This window comes from Neovison vison, chromosome 2 (assembly GCF_020171115.1).
Source record: "Neovison vison isolate M4711 chromosome 2, ASM_NN_V1, whole genome shotgun sequence".
In the NCBI taxonomy this organism is placed as follows: domain Eukaryota; kingdom Metazoa; phylum Chordata; class Mammalia; order Carnivora; family Mustelidae; genus Neogale; species Neogale vison.
Window position 1 is genome coordinate 9,695,890 of NC_058092.1, and position 22,591 is coordinate 9,718,480.

At 45.4% G+C, this 22,591-nt stretch overlaps 1 protein-coding gene across 5 annotated transcripts in view; it reads left to right on the plus strand.

Annotated features, from left to right (window-relative positions):
• Positions 1–22,591, plus strand: part of PRDM2 (PR/SET domain 2) — a 117,727-nt gene that overhangs the window by 55,990 nt on the left and 39,146 nt on the right. For 4 of the 5 annotated variants that reach the window (XM_044237208.1, XM_044237209.1, XM_044237210.1 and 1 more), the window contains exon 7: positions 18,880–18,990. The exons of the other annotated variant lie outside the window; for it this stretch is intronic. In XM_044237208.1, coding sequence (XP_044093143.1) covers positions 18,880–18,990 — 111 coding nt within the window. The remainder of the gene's footprint in view (positions 1–18,879; positions 18,991–22,591) is intronic. 5 annotated transcript variants of the gene reach the window in all.

Below are 22,591 nucleotides of genomic sequence, written 5' to 3' on the forward strand. Positions count from 1 at the left end.
CGTCCTAGGATCGAGTCCTGCATTGGGCTCCTTGCTCGGCAGAGAGCCTGCTTCTCTGTCTGCCTGTGCTCGCTCTCGCTTTCTCTCTCTGACAAATAAATAAATAAAATCTTAAAAAAAAAAAAAAAAAGAAAGAAAGAATGAAAGAAACTGTAAGTAGCCCCTGAGAATGCCACCTAGATTCTAGTTTCTGTCTAGGTGACTTGTAGTCATCACAGACGTTAAATTACAGTCAGCTTAAAGAGGAAATGTTTCATGTGTCTCTCTAATCAGTCATTCAAGTAAAAAATCGTGGTGCCGTGAAGAACACCTACGTTCTCAGTAGTTGCACGTGTTTGAGATGTTTTCTCCTCCAAAGGTGACAGAGCGTATACGCACTTGCGGTCAGGTGAAGGAGGTAAGAGATCCTTGTGCAAAATGATTTGGTCTGAGGCAGTTTGAGGGAAGGAAGTAAGCACTGACCTGCCTGTGTGGGCGACAAGGACCCCTGATGCCCAGAGAAGGGAGGTGGGCTGGGCGCGCTGACGGTGGAGAGTAGCAGGGAGGTCGTGCGCAGGGGCCTTATGGGACTGTCGGAGCGAAGTGGCAAATGTCCGGAGGGTCTCTCCTCTGCCTCACGTGACAGGCATTTGCTGTGTCTGTGTCGGACAGTGTGGTAGATGCTGAAGTTACCGCAGAGAACTGGGATGACCAAGGTCCCTGTTCTCATGTAAGGTGCCGTCTGGAGAGCAGGGGATGGCCAGCCAGCTGAGCAATGATGGCTAGGTGTGTGAGCTCGCAGGGCCGGGGTGAGACACGGCCAGGGATGTGTAGCCAGGGATGGCCTTTCAGAGGCTGTGACATAAACGACACAGGGGTGGGCCCCATCCAGTTCAGCTCCAGGAAGACGGACCAATTTGGATGTTCGGTCAGCAGTTTGGGGGAATTTATTGCCTCAGCCGGGGTGGGGGCATGGAGGGGCCACCTAGAAACCCACACAAGTGTTTTTGCATCCTTTTTTTTAAGATTTTATTTATTTGACAGAGAGCACAAGTAGGCAGAGAGGCAGGCAGAGAGAGAGGAGGAAGCAGGCTCTCTGCTGAGCAGAGAGCCCGATGCGGGGCTTGAACCCAGGACCCTGGGATCATGACCCGAGCCGAAGGCAGAGGCTTCAACCCACTGAGCCACCCAGGCGCCCCAGTGTTTTTGCATCTTGAAACTCTGTTCTCCAAGTGGACGTATGGACCCCTTTTCTCTCAGGCACTGCTTTCGGTGGCTGGATTAGTAGGGAAGATGAGCGAGATGAGTAAAACATTCAGGGAGGAGCCTGTCGCCTTTCTTAATGTAGCTCAGTGCGGGTCAGGCTCCCTAGGTGTTCTGGTTATGTGTGTTTGGGGTCCAGGGTGGGGGGGGGTGGTAGCCAGGATCCCTTTGGGAGAGGACATGATGATGCATTGTAGGGACAGCAGAGCACATTGGAGAGGACTCCTGCAAAGGATGCTGAGGAGGGGAAGAAGGAAGGACCTTTCGTGAGTTGGGGAAGGAAGAACTTGGAAGGACATGGGAGGTCGCAGGCCACTGCTGGACAGCAGGTAGGAAGCAGGTGTAGCAGGAAACTCTGATGGCGGAGCAGGAAGTACTTGGGGTCAGAGGCATGCGGGTCAGGAGCCCCGAGCAGTGCTGGGCTCTCTGCTTTGGCTGAATATTCCTGTGTAGTCTCCGCTGCCTCCAGATGAGGAGATGGGCCCTTAGCCAGTTTGGCTGACCTGTCCAGACTCACTGCTGCTGGGTGTCAGAGTCAGAACTTGAATCCTGGTTTTCTGTGCCTCTGCTTCTACAGGATAGACTGTTTTTCATCCGCTTGCCCAAGGGATTGGCAATGGCAGCAGAAGGGACAACACTGGTTCCATTTAAAGTGACCATTTGAGGGTGCCCGTGATAAAAGCTGAGAACAGGGGTGCTTTGGTGGTGTTTGCTATCCTGGTCTCCCCTAGCAGCCCTCCCTTAGCAGCCGACGGCTCTTTTAAGGCTCCCTGGCCAAAGCTGAATGGCAGAGGCCTGGCTGAATGGTGAAGCCTGGCCATGTTGCCTGAGGGTGACGGCAGATAGGCCCTGAACCTTCCGGGTGTCTGGTAGGCAGACACTTCCTTGCAGGGCGCTCCTTGGTAGCCCCTTCACAGGTGCTGGTGCAGGGTATGAGGCGGTGGGAGGTGGTGATGTTCCCGTGGAAATGTGGTCCCAGCTTTAACCTGTCACGTTGGACCCAAGAGAGCAGTGTTCTGGCTGATTCCCACTGTAGCTCTCCTTTTTCTAGCTGAGCGATGCCTCTGCTGAGCGTAGGGTCCCATCTCTGGTGGGTGCCTGCTACGCGGATCCATGCTGCTGTTATGCGGGCCTGTTTTTAAAAGCTTGAGACAGCTTCGATATTTTTTCAGTAGTAGGAAGCAGTGTGGATTTATTTTGTTTTGTTTTTTAAAATTTCTAATTTTATATTTCTGCTACTGACTCGCTCCAAATTTAGATAAGAAATTGGTGAGTAGTTGTGCCTTTTTTTTCTTTTTAAGATTTTATTTATTTATTTGAGAGAATGGGAGAGAGCATGAGAGGGTAAAGGTCAGAGGGAGAAGCAGACTCCTCACTGAGCCGGGAGCCTGAAGTGGGACTCGATCCTGGGACTCCAGGATCATGACCTGAGCTGAAGGCAGTTGCCTAAGCAGCCCAGACACCTAGGCGCCCCAGTGGTTGTGCCTTTCATCTTTGCTGTGTATAACTGGTTCATAGGGAAATTGTGTGGATTAACTACAAATTTTCAAAGCATTTTGCACATTTTTCAACTGTAGTTCAGTGGATGAACTTGGAAAAAATCCCAGTACATGTCACAAGTAGGCTGTTAACACTGTTTCTCCTGTCCATATGTAAGTTGGAAGCTAGGACTTGGCCTAATGCAGAAAATAGGTTTGATCATGATTAAATTTTCTAAAAGGAAAAAGGAAACGAGACCCTTAATGTGGTGAGTTCAAGCTAGTTTATTTGATTTTTTAAAAATTTGGTTATAATTTGAAAATAAAAAACAAAAACAAAACTCAATTTTCTGTGCCTTCCCTAAATTGGAGTACTAGGTTCTTTTTCAGAATTACGGATTAATTGCTTTTGAAACTCAGTGAGTGCTTCCTTTCCGTAGGCAGTTTCCTGTTCTGGTTTATAGAGGGGCTTCTACATGCACGGACTTAGCAGAACTACAGAAAGGAGTGTTGTCTTGTATTAGAAGTTGCCTGTGAAGAAGCGAGGGATAGGGTGAGGCCCCCAAGGGCGTGGTGCGGCGGGTTCTGCACACAGCCTGCAGGTTCTGCACACAGCCTGCGGCTGAGGGAAATGCGGCCCGTTGCCCTCACAGGTAGACCCGCCTGGCTGTGGGCCCTCGCGTGACCTGTTTCTGTTGTACCTGCTGCCAAGGACAGTTCTAAAGTTTGGGTTTGATTAATGTTAATAATCTGGTGGACGAGTTCAGGGACTCTGAATGGCACGGAGAAGCAAGAGTTCTGGAAAAGCTTGCTGTTGTTTCTCCAAGTGAAAAGGATGAACCCTGAAAGGAGCCGGTTTTCTTTATCCGCACTCCCATTAAACCAGTGTCCGACAGTCTGGGAGGTCCTGGTCCGAGCCATTGCTTATAATGGGTTTTGATAGGGACGTCTGTGGTGATCTGACCCTTCTCTGCACATCCTGTCCTTCCGCGATGAATCACAGCTTCTTGTTGACGGTGAGGGTGACGGGTGACAGCAGTGGTCAGCGGTCAGCGAGTTGCGCGTGTGCCTGGCACTGTGCTTGGTTCCGGACACAGCATTGCCGAAGGCCCTGCTGGTGGTGCTGCGGATTGCGAGGCTGCTGCTCCTCCTGCGCAGTTGAGGGCACTGGGGCTGTGGGGGTTATGCGGGTGGCCCAGGTTCACCTTGGCTCGGCCTGCCTAAATCTAGTTTTTATTCAAAATGTTTCTGAGTAGGACAGTCATACTGAATAAGTAGCAGTGTTTTATAAGGCTCTACTAATTAGCGGAGATGAATGTTTGCTACTCACTGTAGAATTGCCCACTTTAATCCTAAATAATAAGGCAGTGTGATTAAGCGAAGCCTTTGGTATTAGAAAGCTCACTTATGCTGAGAACTAATGCCTTCAGTTATTCTTGCCTTGGGGGTTTATGGATTGAACAGATTTATTGTATTCCTTTGAGCACCTCAAATAAACAGTTCTTAAAAACACTAATAGATTACATTTTGTCCCTTGTTAGCCGTCATCTGTTAAGTGTTTTTTCAGTGTCATTTGTTGGTTTGGGCTGCTTCTGAATGTTTCATTTTTCCTAAGTTTTATATTCTTTTTGAAATCAGTTGGGGCACCTGCAAGAACAGAGTGAGACGTTGCCTTGGTCTAAGTCCCTCTGCAGCGTGGGCAGCTTGGGGGTGGCGGGGGTGGGGGACACTTCCGGGACCAGGGAGCTCCAGATTTCAAGAAGATGCTGATGTTCTGCTTACTTCTCCACACCACAGTTCTTGTGTTGGGAATGACGGGCTATTGCAGTGAATACAGTGTGATTTTGAAAGTTTTCTTAAGCTGAATGTTAGGGAGATCACGAACGTGTTTTAATTTACATACACTCCCAAGAGTTCCGTGTGGGAGCTGGGGGTATGTGCAGTGCTGATTTGTTGTAGAGTTAAATCATGCTTGTTACTTTCTTTCACTCTGGAGATGTGACACCGATGAAAAGTAGGGATTTTGTCGGGTTTTTTTGGTGGGGGGGCCAAAGTGTTTATTTGGGGGGTGGCTTTTTATCTTTTATTTGTTCCTTTAAGGGGAACTCCTATGAACTGTTGGAAGCAGCACTTTCTTAAGAGGTTTTGTTTTTGCTCTTAAAGCTGTTCCTGTTCTAGTGGCTTGACTCATTCAGGAGGAAAAGCGTGAAAAGAAACCAGGAGGAAGGAGCTGCCCTAACCTGCCTTTGTGCTCTAGTGAATTTTCCTCCTGAGGGGCAGAGGTTGATTTCTTAATTGTATTTACCTGCTCTAGAGTCTTTGGAATACGTAAAAAGTTCTGAAACTCTTTTGAAATTTTCAGAATTTGTAACAAAACATAAGATGGCCTTTTCTACCTGAAACTTTTAATAAGAGTTTTTTACTCAGTTGTTCCTTGAAGATTTGGTCATTAACTAAGGTCGTTAATGCCCCACCCCCATGCCTCAAACACACACGGAAGACTGGACAGAACCTCTGCCTCGTAATCTTTGCTTTTCATTTTTTCCACAAGCAATTTCCTTTCTGTTCTGTCCTTTCCGCTAGAAATTAGGCAGTAGCTTTGTTTTAAAAGGTTAAAACTTGACACAGATATGAAGAAGAAAAAGTTCAGCAGGATTATGGGTAAGAGACAAAATTCTCAGCATTCTGAGCCCTCTGCTGTACCAATGTCCTCTTCCCATTTTTGTGGTTATGACCCTGAAATTTAGAAATATATTTTTGATGGGAATTTTCACACTAAGCTCGTACATGTATAGTTATTTTAAGTATTATCTATCAGTACATTTTAGTATGCATATTTTAATATACACAATACATTTTAAAATAGTCTTGGAATATTTTCAGAAGCTAGTGACTTACCCTAAGGATAAAATAATGATACTGTATGTGTGTGATATATAAAAATACCATTTCTAAAATAAGATTATGACATTCAAAATTCTTGTTAATTTGATACTTGGAAAACTTTTCCATTTATATGTTCTTATTAATTTAATCAGTATCTGAATGACCCAAATCTAATTTCATCCTTAATAAATTAACTGTATGTTACCAGTTATGTGTAGTTTGCAGAGAATTATCTTCGCTTTGGTTAAAAAGAAAACCAGTAAGTTCCCACTTAGGCTAACCCGCCCCCCCCCCCAATTAAAGCTGTGGGTGATCAACAGTCTTTCCCCTTGTATTTCTAATCCGTCCTATTGGGGCAGTCTTTTGTAGGTTTCCTGAGACCGCACATGCCACAAAAATGAAGACAAACTGGTTTGTTCACCCCTGTTTAGAACCCCAAAACCAGTCGTGTGCCATGTTTGAAGTTGCGATACAGTTTAGAATGGGCAACCCTGCAAATTCCTGTGCCTTTTTTTAAATTTTAGTTTTTTCTACTGTTTGGCTTCTTAGGTTCAGTTTTCATTCTCTTGCCAGTTGGAGGGGTAGAATATGCCTTTCTGGTTCCGTATTTTTTGTTTGTAAACATAAGAGATTTTTAGACCCTGTTACTCTCTGTTATCAGGTGACTGCTGGCATTAGGCAGAGTGTCTGAGGGTCCTTGGGAGGAGGGAGGGCTTCCACCTCCACCGCCTGCCTTGGGTACCTTCTGTGAGCAGATTGATGTCGGCGTCAGCACAGACCCAAGACCGAAGCCTCACGTTCCTCTGTCCTGGGTTCAGGCAGCGGGCGGCGCGGTGCTGGCCTTGCACACGCGGAATGCTCTCCTCCTGCACTTCCACGTCACGGATTGTAGTTTCTGTAGGACCGACAGTGGCGTTGAAGTTACAGCTTCCCTCTCACTGGCATTCCAGACAAATAATCAAAAGGAATAGTTAGATACAGTCTCAGTCTTGGTTGGATTTTTGAACAGGGGGCTTAAAATCCCAAATTCGCTTAAGTAGTCTGATTAGCGGCTGAAAAATCTATTGTCATAGGAAGTTATCTTCTTTGTTGTGTGTGATCGTGTTGTTGATAACAAGATCAAATTTGGGTGGTAAGCTTGATATTTATAGTTCTAATCCCATCAAAATTACAAATTCAAGAATTCAGAATGTAAAATGTAAATTGCTGCCTGTGTGCCAAGATAAATTCAATTTATGGTTGCACGAGAGTGTAGAAAATGTTAAATCAAGAAGAAGCGATGCTGCACTCACGCCCTTCCTGGCCCTCTTCAGTTTTAGAGAGGCAGGATCCCCTCAGTCTCACGGGCAGTTGGCAGAAAGGGCACGGAGTCGGTAAGCTTTGTTTTCTCGGTGAGCGATTATTGCGCTCCCTCCAGATTCCAGTTTCGTGCTAAAGTATGTACAAGTACACTGCCTGAGTTCCATTATTGCTTCTCTGATCCTTACAACTTGATGACTACTTTGCACATGGATAACCTGTTTAAAGTGAGCCTGGGCTGTGTGTGTCTGTGGGGAAGAGAGAAGGGAAGATCTGCTGACCCAGCTGTACCTCTAAGTCCCCGGAGCTGTACGATGTGTGGACGTGATTGTGGCATGCCAGAACATGGCCTTGGAATTAGGAGTTCGGGTTCATATCCCAGCTCCACCAGTTAATAGCATTATGATTTTAGACAGGTTACTCCACATGTTTTGCTCTTCAGTTTACCTGTCTGTAAAATGGGGATAAGATTTACCTTGCAGGATTGTTGTGAGCATCCAGCGAGAGCCTTGTAGGAATATGCCTGGCTGAACCTTGGTCTGTCCCATTTTAATTGGGGGGCACTGGCAAAATTAGCTCTGTGGTAATTCTGTCCATCCTTCGGTTTGTTGTGGCCCTTCTGGAAAAAATAAAGGAATAGTTGCAGCATTTTCTGATACGGCTTTCTGAAATCCATATGTTTTGGCTTGGCGACACAAAGTGAATTAAGTAGATTGAAAATTAGGTAAGAGTTAAGAGGGTCTGTAGATTTGCAACTGGATACACATCATGGCATTCAAGAGCTCCTCATGGACTAGAGACCTGCTTCTCTCTTAAAAGCTCTCTCGTTTTCCTGGTTACTCAAACTAGGACTCCTGTGGTTACATGGATTGTTGGATAAGATAACTCCTATAGTTTGATTTATTGTATGTGCCTGGGCAGAAAAGTAAACACGTTTGACTGTTTGTTGCCCAAATGAAGGGTTTGCTGTTTTCGTGTTCTTTCTTACCTCTGTGTGGTCCAGACCACTCATGACTCCTGTAGTGTTGTGACCAAATTTTGAGTGGTTGACGTTCTGGATGGATTTGGGGTATGTTTTCTTAGACTTTAAATGATCAGACAGCCCTGACGGTAACTGTGTGGGAGCAGTTTCCTGGCGCACGTGACCGATGAGGAAATCTGTCATTTTACGTCTTTCTGGATGTGCAGTCAGGAAAAAACAAGAATGTGGAAGAGCCGTTTTCTTACAGGTTACTAGGGAAGCTGACTAAGGAAACAAGTGTCCTGATTTTCTGTGCAGCATTTCTGTTGAGCAGTCTAAGGAATGGGGTCTTTCTTTGGGGTCACACAGGTGTACATACCCCTCAGTATGCATGTTTGCATGAATTTAGAGCTGGACTCTGTGATGACGCAGAGGTCCATGAGCCTCCAAGTGTGGTTATCTCTGACTGCCAGGGGAGAGGGGCCTTAAGTGTTGGCTGATCTTAAAAGGTCTAGGGTTTCTTTCCCAAAAGATTAAGAACCACTGAGTGAACTGTTAATGTTTAGACAGTTGGTTAGAAGCAATAATAAAATCAGTAGGTTGCAGATTTAAAAAACTGAAATGTAGTCACGGCTTCTGTTCGAGCATTACTATATATTGATAGATGTGTTAGTGAGTGTTTGCAGCACTGAAGTAAACTTCTGTCCTCGGTTGGACTTGTACCTTTCCATAGTGACATCTGGGTGGGATCGTGTGAATCACTGGGGAGCAAATGAATAGAACAAATGGATGAATTCAGAATTGTTAGTGGAAGCAGAATGTCATTGTCTTCATAAGAAGGAACATATGCTGACAATTGAGACTTGTAGGCGTGAGGTTTCTGTAATTTGTTTGGTAGAATCTACTGTGGGTAATCCTTACAATTGATTCCATTGATGGAGTCTTTGTCAAGTGCTGTGCAGAATTCTGTTTCTGCATTACCTGATTTACTCCTGATGACACTACCAGGTAGTTGTCACTAGTGTGTATTATAGTTGGTTCCTGTCTGCCTTGATCAGGATTACTTCTACTCAGATCATGGCCCAAGGTGGTGCTATATAGTTTGTTTTGTGAATTTCAGTTTTTGTGGGTTTGTGCCCTTCGAGAATCTTTTTTATTCCGAGTACCACTCCCAACACACTGGGGAGGGATAGGAGAGCCCGTTCCAGAGTCTTAAGTTGGGGTATGCTCTTTGCAGGAAAGATGTATGACTTTGGGGGCACAGGAACCTTTTGGGAGCAGATGAAATGGGTGGCTGGTGTGAGAGGGAGACTATTCTCCAGCCTCAGGCACCAGCCTAGGAGGCAACTGTTGAAAATCTTAGTCCTTGGTGAGCCCTTGCCCCCAGGCTTCCTCTCTTTCTTGAGGGGTTTTATTTTATCCCTATGTTGGTGAAAGAGAGAAGCATCAACTCAGGAAATTGTGACGTGATCCTGGGAGACCAGCACTGAGAAGATGTCATGTTTCAGAAAGGCTGCCATGTCAGTGCTTGGGATTCCGTGGCTTCCACGCCCGAGCAGGGCCCCGGCTGCGCATGCGTCCTTGCTTTACCTAGCTGGCTGCAGATTTATTTCATCCCCTCCTGTCTCTTACTGTCCCTTCCCTCCCTCTCCCCGACCTCCGTGGTCTTCCTTCTTCCTGCTTTCTTCCTCCCTCTTTCCTTCTCCCTCATTTTTACTTTTAATGAGATCAGATTCTCTTGAACATCTTTTCCAATCAGCATTTGCTTCTTGTTGACATTAGGTAGGGCCTTTCTGCAAAGGGACTTGGTTTTCACAAAGTCGGATGTAACTTCAATTTTAAGTTCCTTTGGAGCAGCCATCTTTGTAGTTATTTATATATATAATTTTCCCTGTAGCTCATAACAAACTGTCTTGTAGGTTATAAGCATCCAAGAAAAATCAAAATACTTCTGCTTCACTGTGGTTCCAGAAACTTAGTATTTAGAAGGAAAAATTCTAATCTTGCAAGAATTGAGCTTGAGCTAAATTTGAACAGTAATCTGATACAGGCTGGTGTGTCTGAGTGTGAAGTTATAATGTTAAATAGACTATAAGTAGTAGTATTTAGTTTTTAGGTTCAGATCTTAAAAGAAGAAAAAAATCTCCAATATAAATGTAATTTGTGACTTAAATAATTACTTTATGAGGAGAACACATTCTAGTTCCTTCTCTGCTTGAATCTGAAAGACAGATTCAGATTGGGCAAATTTTTGCTGGTCTGTGCGCGTGCATAAACCTCCAAAGGTCCAAGCCCTTCCTGGTGGAGCAGCGACGTGTCCATTCACAGGCTCTGGTAGAGATATGTCTGCAGGTGTGGAGGCCAGCAGACGGTTGAGGTCTTGGAAAGAGAACGAGATTGCATAGCAGTAGTGACGAATAGCCTTAAAAATGATGCCGGAACAAAAGTGTCCCATGGTAGATCCAAGTGATGTGTAGCTTAGTATCTCTGTAGATTGTTTTATTTTTATAACCTGTTTCTTAAACCTGTGTCAAACATGGCATATTAATTTCACATTTTTAGGAGAAGAAAAATTAAAGCCAGGAAACAGTACTCTCAAGATTATCACCGTTGACTGCCTGCCAGCACACTGACCCTTCACTTACACCTGGGAGGCACTCAACACGGTTATTTAAATTAGATTTTTGATTTAAATAATGAGGGATAAAATAACCGAGTGCAGTGAAACAAGAAAAAGAACGCTGCTGCTCAAAAGGAGGAGGGCAGTTAACTTTCGGTTTGAAGTCCCATGATGCATGGGGAAATGAGTTGAAGACGACCTGCCGGAAGGTTAGCCGCGGTGATTTGAATCGGGAGCAGTGTCGGCTGCTCGGTTACGTCTCTTCTGACTCTTTGACGCTCCCTTTCAGTGTGTGTCTGTTGTGAATTTTGATGTTTTTTTTCCTGGACGCTTAGACTTGGTGTTCAGGTGGGAGATAGAAGAGAAGCTCCTTGTTACTTTCTGCTGTGGAGGCAACATAGACCATTGAGACCTTTTCCAAATTGTACTGTTACAAAATGGCATATGTTAATCTCAGCAAATAGTGGCCATTTTCAGTTGGCTCATTAATTTTGCCTTTGTTAGCTGTTTCTTTCAAAAATAACGTATTCATTTGTTTTTTGCATACTGTAACCAAATGTTCATCTAGAAAAATGAGAAAATACAAACACAAGCAGGTATCCTACCTTCCTTAGTGATGAGGCTTGACCCCTGTTCCTCCGAGCATTTCTGGAAATCATTGCAGATAATGATTTTAAGTATTGTAATGGTGTCTTCTCTCAGATTTATATCGAGAATTCACTTCCTGAAAGTATTTTTAATCTAAATTTCACAGTTAATTCATCAAGATATAGTTCCGTAAAATTCATCGTGAATGAATTTCCTTTCAGCTGAGGATGAGGAATTGCCGAGGGTGTGGCTGTGCGCGCCGCTGGGGGGGGGCGGTTTGCCAGGCGCAGACCCCCCCCCCCCCATGCAGCTCCAGTCCCAGTTTGTTTGGCCTCCGGGGACTGACTCTTGAACTGGAGTTAATGTAGTTGCCAACGCACGTTTTATATGCAGGGTTTTCCGACTTGAGAAACATCCCCCCCCCGCCCCCCGTAAAACAAAAGCTACTGAAGATCCCTGAGAAAAACCAGAACCCTAGAAATTAAAATAATTATAAAGTAGAACAGGCTGGTAGCTTAAGTGTCAGAGGTATTTAGTTAGTTAGTCTCTCAAATCATTTTGTTCGTGCCACTAGACTTTGAGGTTCCAAAGAGTATAAGGAAATGTGGTTTCTCAATTTGAATTTATTTGAGTTTATTTGGGGAGTCTTTTCTGGTATTTGGGATTATGCAGTCAAAGCCACTAAAAGCCTTTTTTAGAGAAACGAAAAGCTCCCCTCAGATTTGATCCTTGCTGTTCCTCCCATGAGCCTGGCATGTGGATGAGTTGCGGGCCAGACCCTCCACAGGGTGCAAAGGCTGTGCACCCCCCCCCCAGCGCGAGGCAAGCATCCCAGGAATTTATGCCGGGATCTGCGGCACTGAAAAATCCAGAACTTTTCCATTGTTTCTGTTGGAAGCAAAGCCTAGAGTCCTGTTTTAATACTGTGAGCAACTTAAAACCAGAGAGGTTTTATTTTTACAATTTGTCTCCAGGATTATAGACCGCTCTCTTGGCGAGTTAACTACAGAAAAAGGTTGAAATTATGCCCAAGCTACTCAACAGAATAGTTTTACTATCAGGTACATTTTCAAGTTATTTTAAGTATAAAAGATATTTTAAGTCTAAAGGAAGTGTATAGCACATTATTTTCGTGAAAACCAGTTACTGCCCGGCATCGTGCGGGTTCAAAGTGTTTCCCTCCCAAACGCTGTGGAGAGCCGGGGCTAGGCTCCGAGTGGCTCGTCTTCCCCCAGTGTCACCTTGGGCAGCCGTAGCGGCCACTCTGACCATCTGATGGACACACCGCATCCTGTGTGCAGCTGGGCTGACCTTTGCTGGAGCCTTTCTGGCCGTGGTTTCAGAGGCTCTGCTCTTGCCTCAGTCCTGCTAACCAGTTCCCGCTTGTCCTCACCGTGACTTCTGCTGACTTCCCAGAGCCATCATCTTCTGGTTTTCTTTTTTAAGCTTACGTTAAAATGATCGAAATGGACTGTTAATTCCTTATGGAAAACTTACCTGCATGTGTTTCCAGCTTCTTTCCTCTGTACTCACCAGCACGAACTGTAGAACGTTAACCAGCCCCAGATAGAAAACTGCTGCGGTCTGCCTCTGTTCCCTTGACCAGCCTCCACGGAACGTCTCGGTTTCCATCCTTTCAGCCTTGACTTTGCTGTCCTCCGTCGATGCCCTTCCTCACTACCTGGTCTTTTAGAGATGGTGCGTGTGTGTGTGGGTGTGTGTGTGCGCGCGTGTGTGCGCGCGTTTTAATGCTGTGAAGAAGTCATTTAACATGAACTTTATGCTTTTTAACATTTTCTAATTTACTTTTTTAAGTTCACGCCCAGCCTGGGGCTTAAACTCACAACCCTGAGTTCGAGAGTCAAGTGCCTTACCGACTGAGCCAGCCAGGCCTACTGAACTTGATGCTTTTCTACCGGCCAAGCCTTTCACCTTGCCTGTGGAGCTTGGACTGCGCTCTGAAGCCGGTGTTCTGAGTGCTGCGGTCAGGGCCGTGCCAGGCTGCTGTCAAGAAAGCTACATCCTTGACTTTCACAAACTTGAAAAGCTCTCTACTGACTTTATGTTTTTATGATAAATTTCTCAAACTTGCCTGCAATGCAGATGGCGCCATTAATTATCTTTCATGAGGGTGAAAGAATTAGGGCCCAGAAAGTGTCACTCACAGCAAGGCCTCTAGAACACGGTGGACAGAACAGTGAATCGGATGGGAATAAAAGTCCCAGTTTCGCTGCCAGCTTGCTGTGAGATTTTAGGCAACTCCGTAGCGAGCTGAAGCTTCGAGAGGGATGTCGGTGGCGTTTGGGGAACAGAGAAGGCCACCTTGGAGGCTCCTTCTGCTTCAAATCTTAGGTTCTTCTCTTTTCCCTTTTAACAGCCCATTATTCCCCCATCCCATGTCTGTTCTGTGCGCCCTCGGCTCAGCCTTTTTAAATCCTTGTACGAAAGCCTCCAGTCTTCAGATTTCTTAGGAGGGACCCTCTTGGCTGAGGCCAGGGAGAAGAGGAAAACTGTGCGAAGGAATGCTCGCAAAAGGAGATGTCACAAGGCTGGGGAGAGGAATCTTAGGAATGTCAGACCCGTGAAACCCTCCGAAGCAGAGGGGAAACCTGAGGCAAATGAAACCCAAGGAAATGTGGGGTTTTGTAATCACGACATCAGAGGTAACCAGGCAAAGTGGGGGCTCCAGTGGAGGCGAGTAGATGGAAGCACATGGCCAAGGTGAAAGGCTCAGGGAGATGCAAGGTCCTGGAGGTGGCAGGCGCAGCCCGTCCTTAGGGGACTCCTTGCCGGGGTTCCTTTGGGGGAGCCTGGAGGCCCCTGTTCAGGGCAGCTCATGTTCTTGATGACCTTTCCTGGTAAGTGCTCAGAGATGGGGCCTCACCTTGTATGGAATCAGCTGTGGATGTGAGTAAGATGGTGAGCTCCTGAGCCCTGCTTCTCTGCACCAGTACTGAGTTCTGATGTTGTACCTAGGAGCTGGGTAGCTCCCCAGTGAGGAGGCGGTGCATGCAGAGTTCTATAGGGTTCTAAATTTAGTTCACTTAAATCACGAAGTGCATGAACCTTCGCTGTTGTGATGAATTTTTAATGGAACTTGAACACGCCTTCCAGAAATTGGTGTTTTCTCTGAAGCCTGCACATTTTAAGTGAAACATTATTCTCTAGAATCTGCTAGTGTTTGACCAGTTTTATTAGACTAGTAGAACACAGTCCAGGCCTAGGTTAAACTATTTATGTGATGCTTTAGGCAATTTTGATTTTGCAACTTGCATCCCAGACACCAGAGTTATAATGCTAGACATTATCTTTAAAGAGTAGTCATTATGACTGTTGACTTCTCTACATGGTAGCTATTTCACGAGAAACCCCAGTGTTACTGATACTGTTTGATGGTGAATCATATTTGCTTAGGTTGAGGTTCTGTGCTATTGACTGATGAACTTTTCTGGCATCAGATGAAATTGAAATGGAAAAAAAAAAATCTGCCTTTTCTATAAACGGCAGTGGATGTCTCTGTCACTTTTTCTTTCATTTACCTTTGAAACCAAGTGAGATGGTGCATAGAGAGTGCTTTGTAGGGGCACCTGGGTGGCTCGGTCAGTTGTGTGTCTGACTCGTGGTTTTAGCTCAGGTCATGATCTCAGAGTTGTGGGATCGAGCCTCAAGTGGGGCCCCACGCTCAGCCAGGCATCTGCTTGGGTTTCTCTTTCTCTCTCTGTCCACTCCACTCCTGCTGATGCACAGGCTCTCTCTCTAATAAATAAAATCTTTAAAAAAAAGTGCTTTATACAGCATATGATGTTTTTATTATGTCATTACTGGTCTTAAGAAACGGAGTAACAAGAACACTTTTAGCCTCATCATCCTTGCCGGTGCATTCTGGCTCTAGAGCTGATTTAGTTGCGTGACCTTGGGCATATGACTTCACGTCTCTGGTCCTTGGGTCTCTGCAGGATGAGAGGTGCGGATGGGGCCTTTGGCGAAGAGGGGTCAGAGCATCTGTTTTGCAGCGGGGATGTGGTGGGGGCCTGAGAGTGGGCCCTCCTGTCTGCGGCTGAGAACACAGTTACAGATTAATTTATTTTTATCTGTGTGTGTGTGTGTGTGTGTGTGTGTGCGCGCGCGCGCGTGCCTGAGAACGCTGATGCAGTAGGTGACTGCTCTTTTCCTTCTGCTTCATTCAGTTTCCTTCATAACTGTGTATCTTTTCCTTACACGCACGAAGTTTGTCCTGCCCTCCATTGTGATCTGTCGGCGTTTCCATTTCACTTTCCTTGTGTTTCATTCCTGTATCTTTCTTGTTTAGACCAAGTGGAGCGCGCAGCTGGCAGTAGCTTCTATGTAGGACCCTTCAGGACCCCGATGGTAAGTGCACACGTGTGCTTACCAGGCTCCCAGCGAGCTCTGCTGGACCCGTTTCCGAGGCCCGTCCTGCCTCACAGACACCAAGAAGTCCCCGCACCCTTGTGTAAGCGTCCTTAGAGGTGGTTTTCGGTTATAGGCTTATTTTTATTTTCTCTTTTAGTTTGATTACAAATAGAACAGAAACCAAAGTACCAGGAAAAGAAATTTACTTACTTAAGGAAATGTAGCAGGTTCCCCCACCTGTGATGGCAGTATTTGGCTTTGTGAGTGACCCCAAGCCTGCCTAAATGTGAGTTGGGACACCTGGGCCCTAATTTCTGTTCTCTCGTAGACTAGTTAGCTGGTCCCTCTGGGGCCCTGGCCTTCATTTTTCTCTCAGAAGAACAGGTAGGGCAGGTGGTTTTGATAGCCCCTTCATCTCTGGTCTGCGGTCCTAATGGGAAGTAACTCAAGTGTTAGATGGTTCTGATTAAGATTATATCAGTTCATGTGTCTGGGAATCTCTGTCTCACAAACAAATGATAATTAGATTCATGATAAGCTAATTTCTATGGTAAATTAAGTCTGTCGGTGTTCACCAAAGATACTTCGGAGTACATTTAATTGTTCTTTAGTTTTTACTAGTGGTTTATTAGTAGTATTCGCATACTTTAAAAATTCTTAAATATGTAGACTGCAGAGCCCCATTATGTCTTTGGTGACCTGTATTGTATTGGTTCAGCCCAGTGGTTCTTAACCTGGGGAGACCTCCCACCCCCATCCCGGACATTGGCCATGTCTGGGGACTTTGGCTTGTCACCATTCAAAGTGGGGGTGCTGCTGGCATGTAGTGGGTGGAGGCCCGCGGTGCTGCCGAGTGTCCTCCAGTGCGTGGGACAGCCCCCCAGGGAGGGTGTGATTCGTGGGATGCCCAGCAGCCTGTGGCCCTCTCAGTAGGATGCACATGTCCCTGCTTCACGTGGTTTCTCTTCACAGGGCATCAAGCTTTCCTGGTCTTGTTTTTTAAAGAGGACACCTGGAGGGGGGCTGGGGGCACTTCTCACTGATTAGGTTTGCGGAGGCCAGAAGCAGATATGGACATTATCAGCTAGGTGTTTTAATATTCTTTCAGGCCAGGAATGAAACTTAAAGTGGTACTTTTGACTTTTAGATAGTCGTGTGATTTCAGTCTGAATATGTATTAGTGAGTGATAATTATTAAGGTTGTGCTATTCTATTATAAATCTAGGAACGTCACGTATTTAATACTCTTGTTTACATATAGGCCAGTTTTTTTGTATGACCTGCTAACCAGCTTTGTATAGCGCTTGAGAGGCTGCAGAAAATCTCTGAATTGCTTTTTTAAGGGATTCTATTACAATAAAGGACATCTGTTTTTCTGTTAAATTTCACCGCGTGACTTGTTTTAATGTCCCTAAGCTTCATGTGTACCAGGCAAAGTGTAGTACCTTCACCTTCACTTACTGCAAAAGCTCAGGCCTATGCAAAGTAGAGAGTAGGAGGTAAGAAAGGGTCATTCCTTGGGCTCTTTGGGGTACATGAGGTGGTACGTGATGTCTTAAAACATTTTTGTGTTAGTGATCCAGGGAAAAACTTTCTTGAATCTAACTTCGAATTAAGCACTCTGCGGCTCACGAGTTCTCCCGGGGGTCTCAGCAGACAGGAGCTGCAGCATTAGAGGAACTTAGTAGCCGGGAATCATTTCTACCTGTGTTGTTTGTGCCCAGTGATCTGATAGAGACTGGGCGTCGCACACAGGGAAGGGCATTTGTTGTCGGGAGGATAAGAAAATTGTCTGGAAGCAGATGGATTGTAGGCGTCCTGAAGCACAGCCGGATTCCTCAGAAGCCTTGTCGTCATCACATTTGGGCTTCGTGTCCTTCAGTTGACCAAGGGAGAGAGAATTGTAGGAGGATCTTACGTCTTCTGCTGTGGAGAGGTGTCCTTTGTGTCCTTGCCCTTTACCGGGGGGGGGGGGGTGCTTTATAATCCTTCCCCTGCACGCTCTTGGCTTCTGTTCCCACCAGAATGTGGTTTCAGGGAAGTGCTTGCTTGGGTCCTGAGTCCCATTTTAGGTGCCTTTGGAAATGAGGGATGGAGGTGTTACCAGGAATTTATTTGCACAGACTGTTACCTTATTTCTTGGCAGAAAGCATCAAAGCATTTTTTTTTTTCATGGACCAAAGAATTAGGGATTTAAAACCGTATTGGCCAATTACTGAGTATTTTGTACCCCCCCGTTTCATCTCTTAATTATTTATCAAAACGTGGTGGTGTTTTTTAGGATTATTTGATTCATATTATAATGGATGTTTCCATTTTTTAACCGTTATGAACTTTTCAGTGTTATTTGTATCTCTCACCTCATTTTTGTTTGTTGTCTGTAGTTCAGTTAATGCTGCTCCGTAGTGATCCTTTTCCAGGAGCAGTGAGTGGTTTCCACTCGTCATTTTGCCAGTTCAGACAAAAAGGTGTCACGAACCTTGTTCTGAAAGAGGAAGGACCGCCCTGCATTGCAGAAGGAGAGGGAAGGAGTGTTTGGGGAGGATGAAGAGGAACCTTTTCTGAATCTGAAAACTGAAAAGCAGGAGCTACCAGGACAGAGAAACTCGGAATTTAAAAAAATACCAAAGAAGGGCCACAGATTCTGGTTAAATCCCAAAGAGACTGAGCTTCCAAACGTTCGGTACTGGTACTTTTCTGGAGAATTGCTTATCCGTATTGAGTATCTTGGTGACCTGAGCTCCTTGTTCTAGCTTGTCAGAAGTGCTTTGCATTTTAATCTTCCCTCCTGAGCTGTGGTAGCGGTTGGAATCCAGTTAGTGTTTCCTGAATTCCATTCTTCTTGTTGTTGAGGGAATCCTGAATTGTACTGGACCCGGAGCCCAGTCCGTGGGCACCCTCAGGATTCATGCCGGCTCGACAGTGAATTATTCCTAATTACTCTGCATTTGGTGTTGGAGCCTCTGCGCATAGGCGTGCGTCCTTGCCAGTTCAGCGGAGCCGCCTCCTGCCGTTTCGCTTCACAGTTAGGGATCCGCACGTCTTAACTAAAAGGAGCCCAGGTTCTACTGTCTTGTTTTTCCCGGTGTGCTTCTTACAGACTTGCCAGTCCTTATTTGTGTGGTATTGAAACTCGATGTTAGTTCCCGCTCTCATTTTCCTCCAACATCAATATTTTTAACTTTTCTGGAATAGATGATCTCTTAGTTTGGTAGGGGAACTCATGCCCAAGAATACAGGATTATGGGTTTCTTTTTTTTCTCTGACACGACTTAAAAGTATTCTGATTCATCGTCTGTTCCTTTCTTTAGAAATCTGATACAGTCGCCTAGAAATCTGCCATTTGCTGTCACTGGATTAGTAACTGTCTTTTTCGAGAATTCAGGGTAATAGTGAGTGCGTAAATAAGTAAATAAATAAATGTTGTGTTTTAGGGAAGAAAAAATCCCAGGAAAGTAAAAACAAAGCAAACAAAACCGAAGACCTACAGCTGAAGACAAGTGAGCCAGATTCTGCTTCTGCAAATATGAGAGATTCTGCGGAAGGTAAGCTTGGAAGTTGGCCTTGTATGATTTAGGTATGTATGAGAAGTTCTTGTAAATCTCCTTGGAATGCCCTTCTGAGACTTCACCCAAGAACTGGAAAGAGTTAACAGCAAAAGGCTGCCTGAATTTAACATGGCGAACTGAGCCTTCCACATCCCACTTCCCTTAAAAATATTACTAAAGACCTTCTTTGTTGAAAACGGAATTATTCCCTGGTTAAAATGAAATGAAACCTATACTATATGATGACACTTTATAATAAAGTTCAGAACCATCAAAAACAAATCTCTGGTGATTGAAGTGAGACCGGCAGGGGCTTGAGAAGGCTTCGGGGACACGGGCACTAGTCCATCCCTGAGCTGCGTGGGGGCGTGTCAGTGTGTTTACTCCAAAGTATTTTATCCAGCTCTATGCTTATGATTTATATCCTTATATTGTTATGTTTGCACTTCAGTTAAAAGCTTACTTGAAATATCATACACCTTTGATTTTATATATCAGCATGAAAAGTGTGCAGAGTGAAGAGTATTCTTGTTTTTGTGTGTGGTTTTTTTTTTTTTTTTTTTTTTTTTAAAGATTTATTTGAGAGAGAAAGAGGGAGGATGAGTGGCGGTGGAGGGGGTCAGAGGGAACTGTGGGGCTCATCCTAGGACCCTGGGATCATGCCCCTTGTTTTTTGTTAGAAATTAAATTCCTATTTTATTTCTGTGTTTCTCCATACCAGATTTTCTTATCATCCCTTCTGAGGATTGATATTCTAGGCCCTCCACGAGGTGAGAATTCAGAGAGAGAGGCATGGATTGCAAATTCATCAGAAAGGCAGATTGCTCTGTGCTCCTTGCAGCTGAGCGACCATATTGAGACCTTTGATAATAGAAATGAAGGAGGCCTGTCATAATTTGTTATATGGCAAATATGCGCAGACTGGAGCCTTCTAAGAAGTGTCTGTAGTGACCCAAACAGGCAAATTTCAAAATGTAGGCTTGTGACTCTTCCAAGAAATATTTGTAGAGGAAAAAACCCAACAAAATATTTCGGATGCCTTTTAAAAAGGGCGAAAAATTGATGTGATCTGAAGAGAAACCAGAGTATTTGGATACCTTTTAATAAACCACTTTATTAGCACTGTTTGCGATGATGACATTCGTAAAGGATTAAATCCTGTGGCATTTTATGAAGCAAGAACAGACAGGTTGATTTCCTAGAGCCTTGTGACACCAAGTTCTGTGTGCTGATAGCAGATTTGCTAATTAAGACTTTTGTTTGAACGACAGCACAGATACTAAAGAACCGCAGTGCCTTTTGTGGCAGAATTAAAGAAAATCCAACAGCTGTCTCTCACCTTCAGTAATTGAAGACAGGTTATTTATTCCTGACATGATGTTCGGGCCTATGAGGAAAAGTACCTAATACTTAACCTGTTTGTGGAGTAGCTGGTCCAAGTGTGATTGGTTCCTCACAGGCGAGCTGTCAGCTTCTCCTGAATGTTCCGCATTGTCCTCAGCAAGCAGTCTGTGTACTGAGCAAACAGTCCTGACTCTTCTTTGTGTTCCCCAAACCTTCCTTTATTTTTAAAACTCAGCAGACCTCATCGGGTGTGTGGATACACATTGGTGTGGGCCTTACTAGTTAATTAATAGAGCTCTGAGTGTTTTGCTCCATATGACTTTGGACCGTTTTAAGTCTGGGACTGTTTACCAATCAAAGGGAAAGAATTTTTTTCCCCCCCTTATAACAAAAACCACAGATTTTGGCTAAAAATGGACTCTAAAATTACTAAGCCTTAGAGATGTTATTTTCATTTTCTGTTGTCTTATTTGGATTTTTTTTAGCAAGATGCTGAGTCTTTGTTGAACATGTACGTGGAAAGGGAGTTAGCTCCAGCCACCATCAAATGACTGGTGTCCCTGTCTGAGGGGGAATCGTGGGATTAATGAAGTTTGGGAGAGCAGTTTGGGAGAGAAGGCTGGTCTGTTGGGAGAGAGGTAGTGGACAGGTAATAGTGAGACTGAATTCCCCCGGGGGTGGGGGGCAGGGCTGAACAGGTGAGCTTGTCGGGAATACCTGGTGTTTGCCGAGCTGGGAATGGTTGGCCTTGTTAGCCCCTCCCCCCCACATCCAGGTGGTCACCGGGTCTGTGGACAGGTGTCTTCTCCTGACAGTCTGGCTGCTCCTTTCTCTGTCCATTGCTTCCTTCCATTTCCATTTGAACCTCCAGGTTCAGCCCACTCAGTCCTTTCTCTAAGATGCATTCCTTCCCTGATGAGCGAGGTAGTTGTTGGGTGTTTCTCCTCCGTGCTTGTGTAGCAGCCCGTACTAACCCCAAAGCATGGCCGGTCATTCATGACAGTCTTGGTGCCCGCCTACTCGTCCGAGGCTGGAGGTGAAGCTCTGTGAGGATAAGGGTCTGGACAGTCGCATGCACCAGTACAGGCATGTAGTAAATACTGGCGCAGTGAGGAGCCAGCGGTCAGAGTGGCTCTGCGTCCTTTACAGAGCTTTTCTAAACGCGTGGTCTGTTTTCTTAAAAGGGGCCTCATTCAGCAGGGACTCGGGTGGGACTGTGCCGAGAGCAGCTTTAAATGGGCTCGTGACAGGACCTGGCTTCGAGTCCCTGGCTGTCCCTGTGATTCTTCCCAGCCACTTCTCTGCTTCTCTGCTTTCCTTGATAGCTTCACTATCGTCTCCCTGTCTCTCCACTCTGTCCCTTCTCTTAGGAACTCCGTTAGGCGTTTGTCCCCACTGTTGTCACCGCCACCACACCTCCACCTTGGTCAATTGGATGTTCAGCCCTGTCCTTTTCTTAGCCAAACCCCTTCGTAGTTCCAGACACAGCTGATTGCTCCCTCCTTTTGGAACTTTCTTTACTCTTCTCGGCTCTCCAGATAACCTCACTGGCCATTCTTCTGACCTGTAAGTACTGGAGTCCTCTGGGGGACCATTTCCCCACCCCTCTTCTGTCTGCATTCATTCTCCAAGTGGCTGCGTGCAGTCCTTGCTCCAAATACCACTTGTAGTTTGAGAATTTGTACAGTCTGGGCTCAGCCTCTTTGTTGAACTTGAGTCCTACAAAACAGATGACTTAATATCTTGACTCAGGTGTGTGTGTCAGTGTGTTTGTGTCTCCAAAGTAACTCTTGATCCCCCTCAACACACACACTCACTGGGGTGGGGTGGGGTGGGAAGCGTTGCCTAGACCTACTTTCCCTCAGTCTTTTTACTAAATAGGATTATTCCAGTTACTGTGGAATCCTCCTTGGCTCTTCCCTCTTTCTCCCCTTCCCCTCCCCTACCCATCACAGCCAGTCAGCAATCTTGTTAGCCTTTCATCTTCAAAATACATCTGTCCAGGGGCGCCTGGGTGGCTCTGTGGGTTCAGCCTCTGCCTTCGGCTTGGGTCTTGGTCTCAGGGTCCTGGGATCGAGCCCCACATGGGGCTCTCTGCTCAGTGGGGAGTCTGCTTCCCTCTCTCTCTCTCTGCCTGCCTCTCCATCTACTTGTGATCTCTGTCTGTCAAATAAATAAATAAAATCTTAAAAACAAAGCAAAACAAAATACACCTGTCCAGTGTCTGACCACTTCCCACCACCTCTCCCTGCCT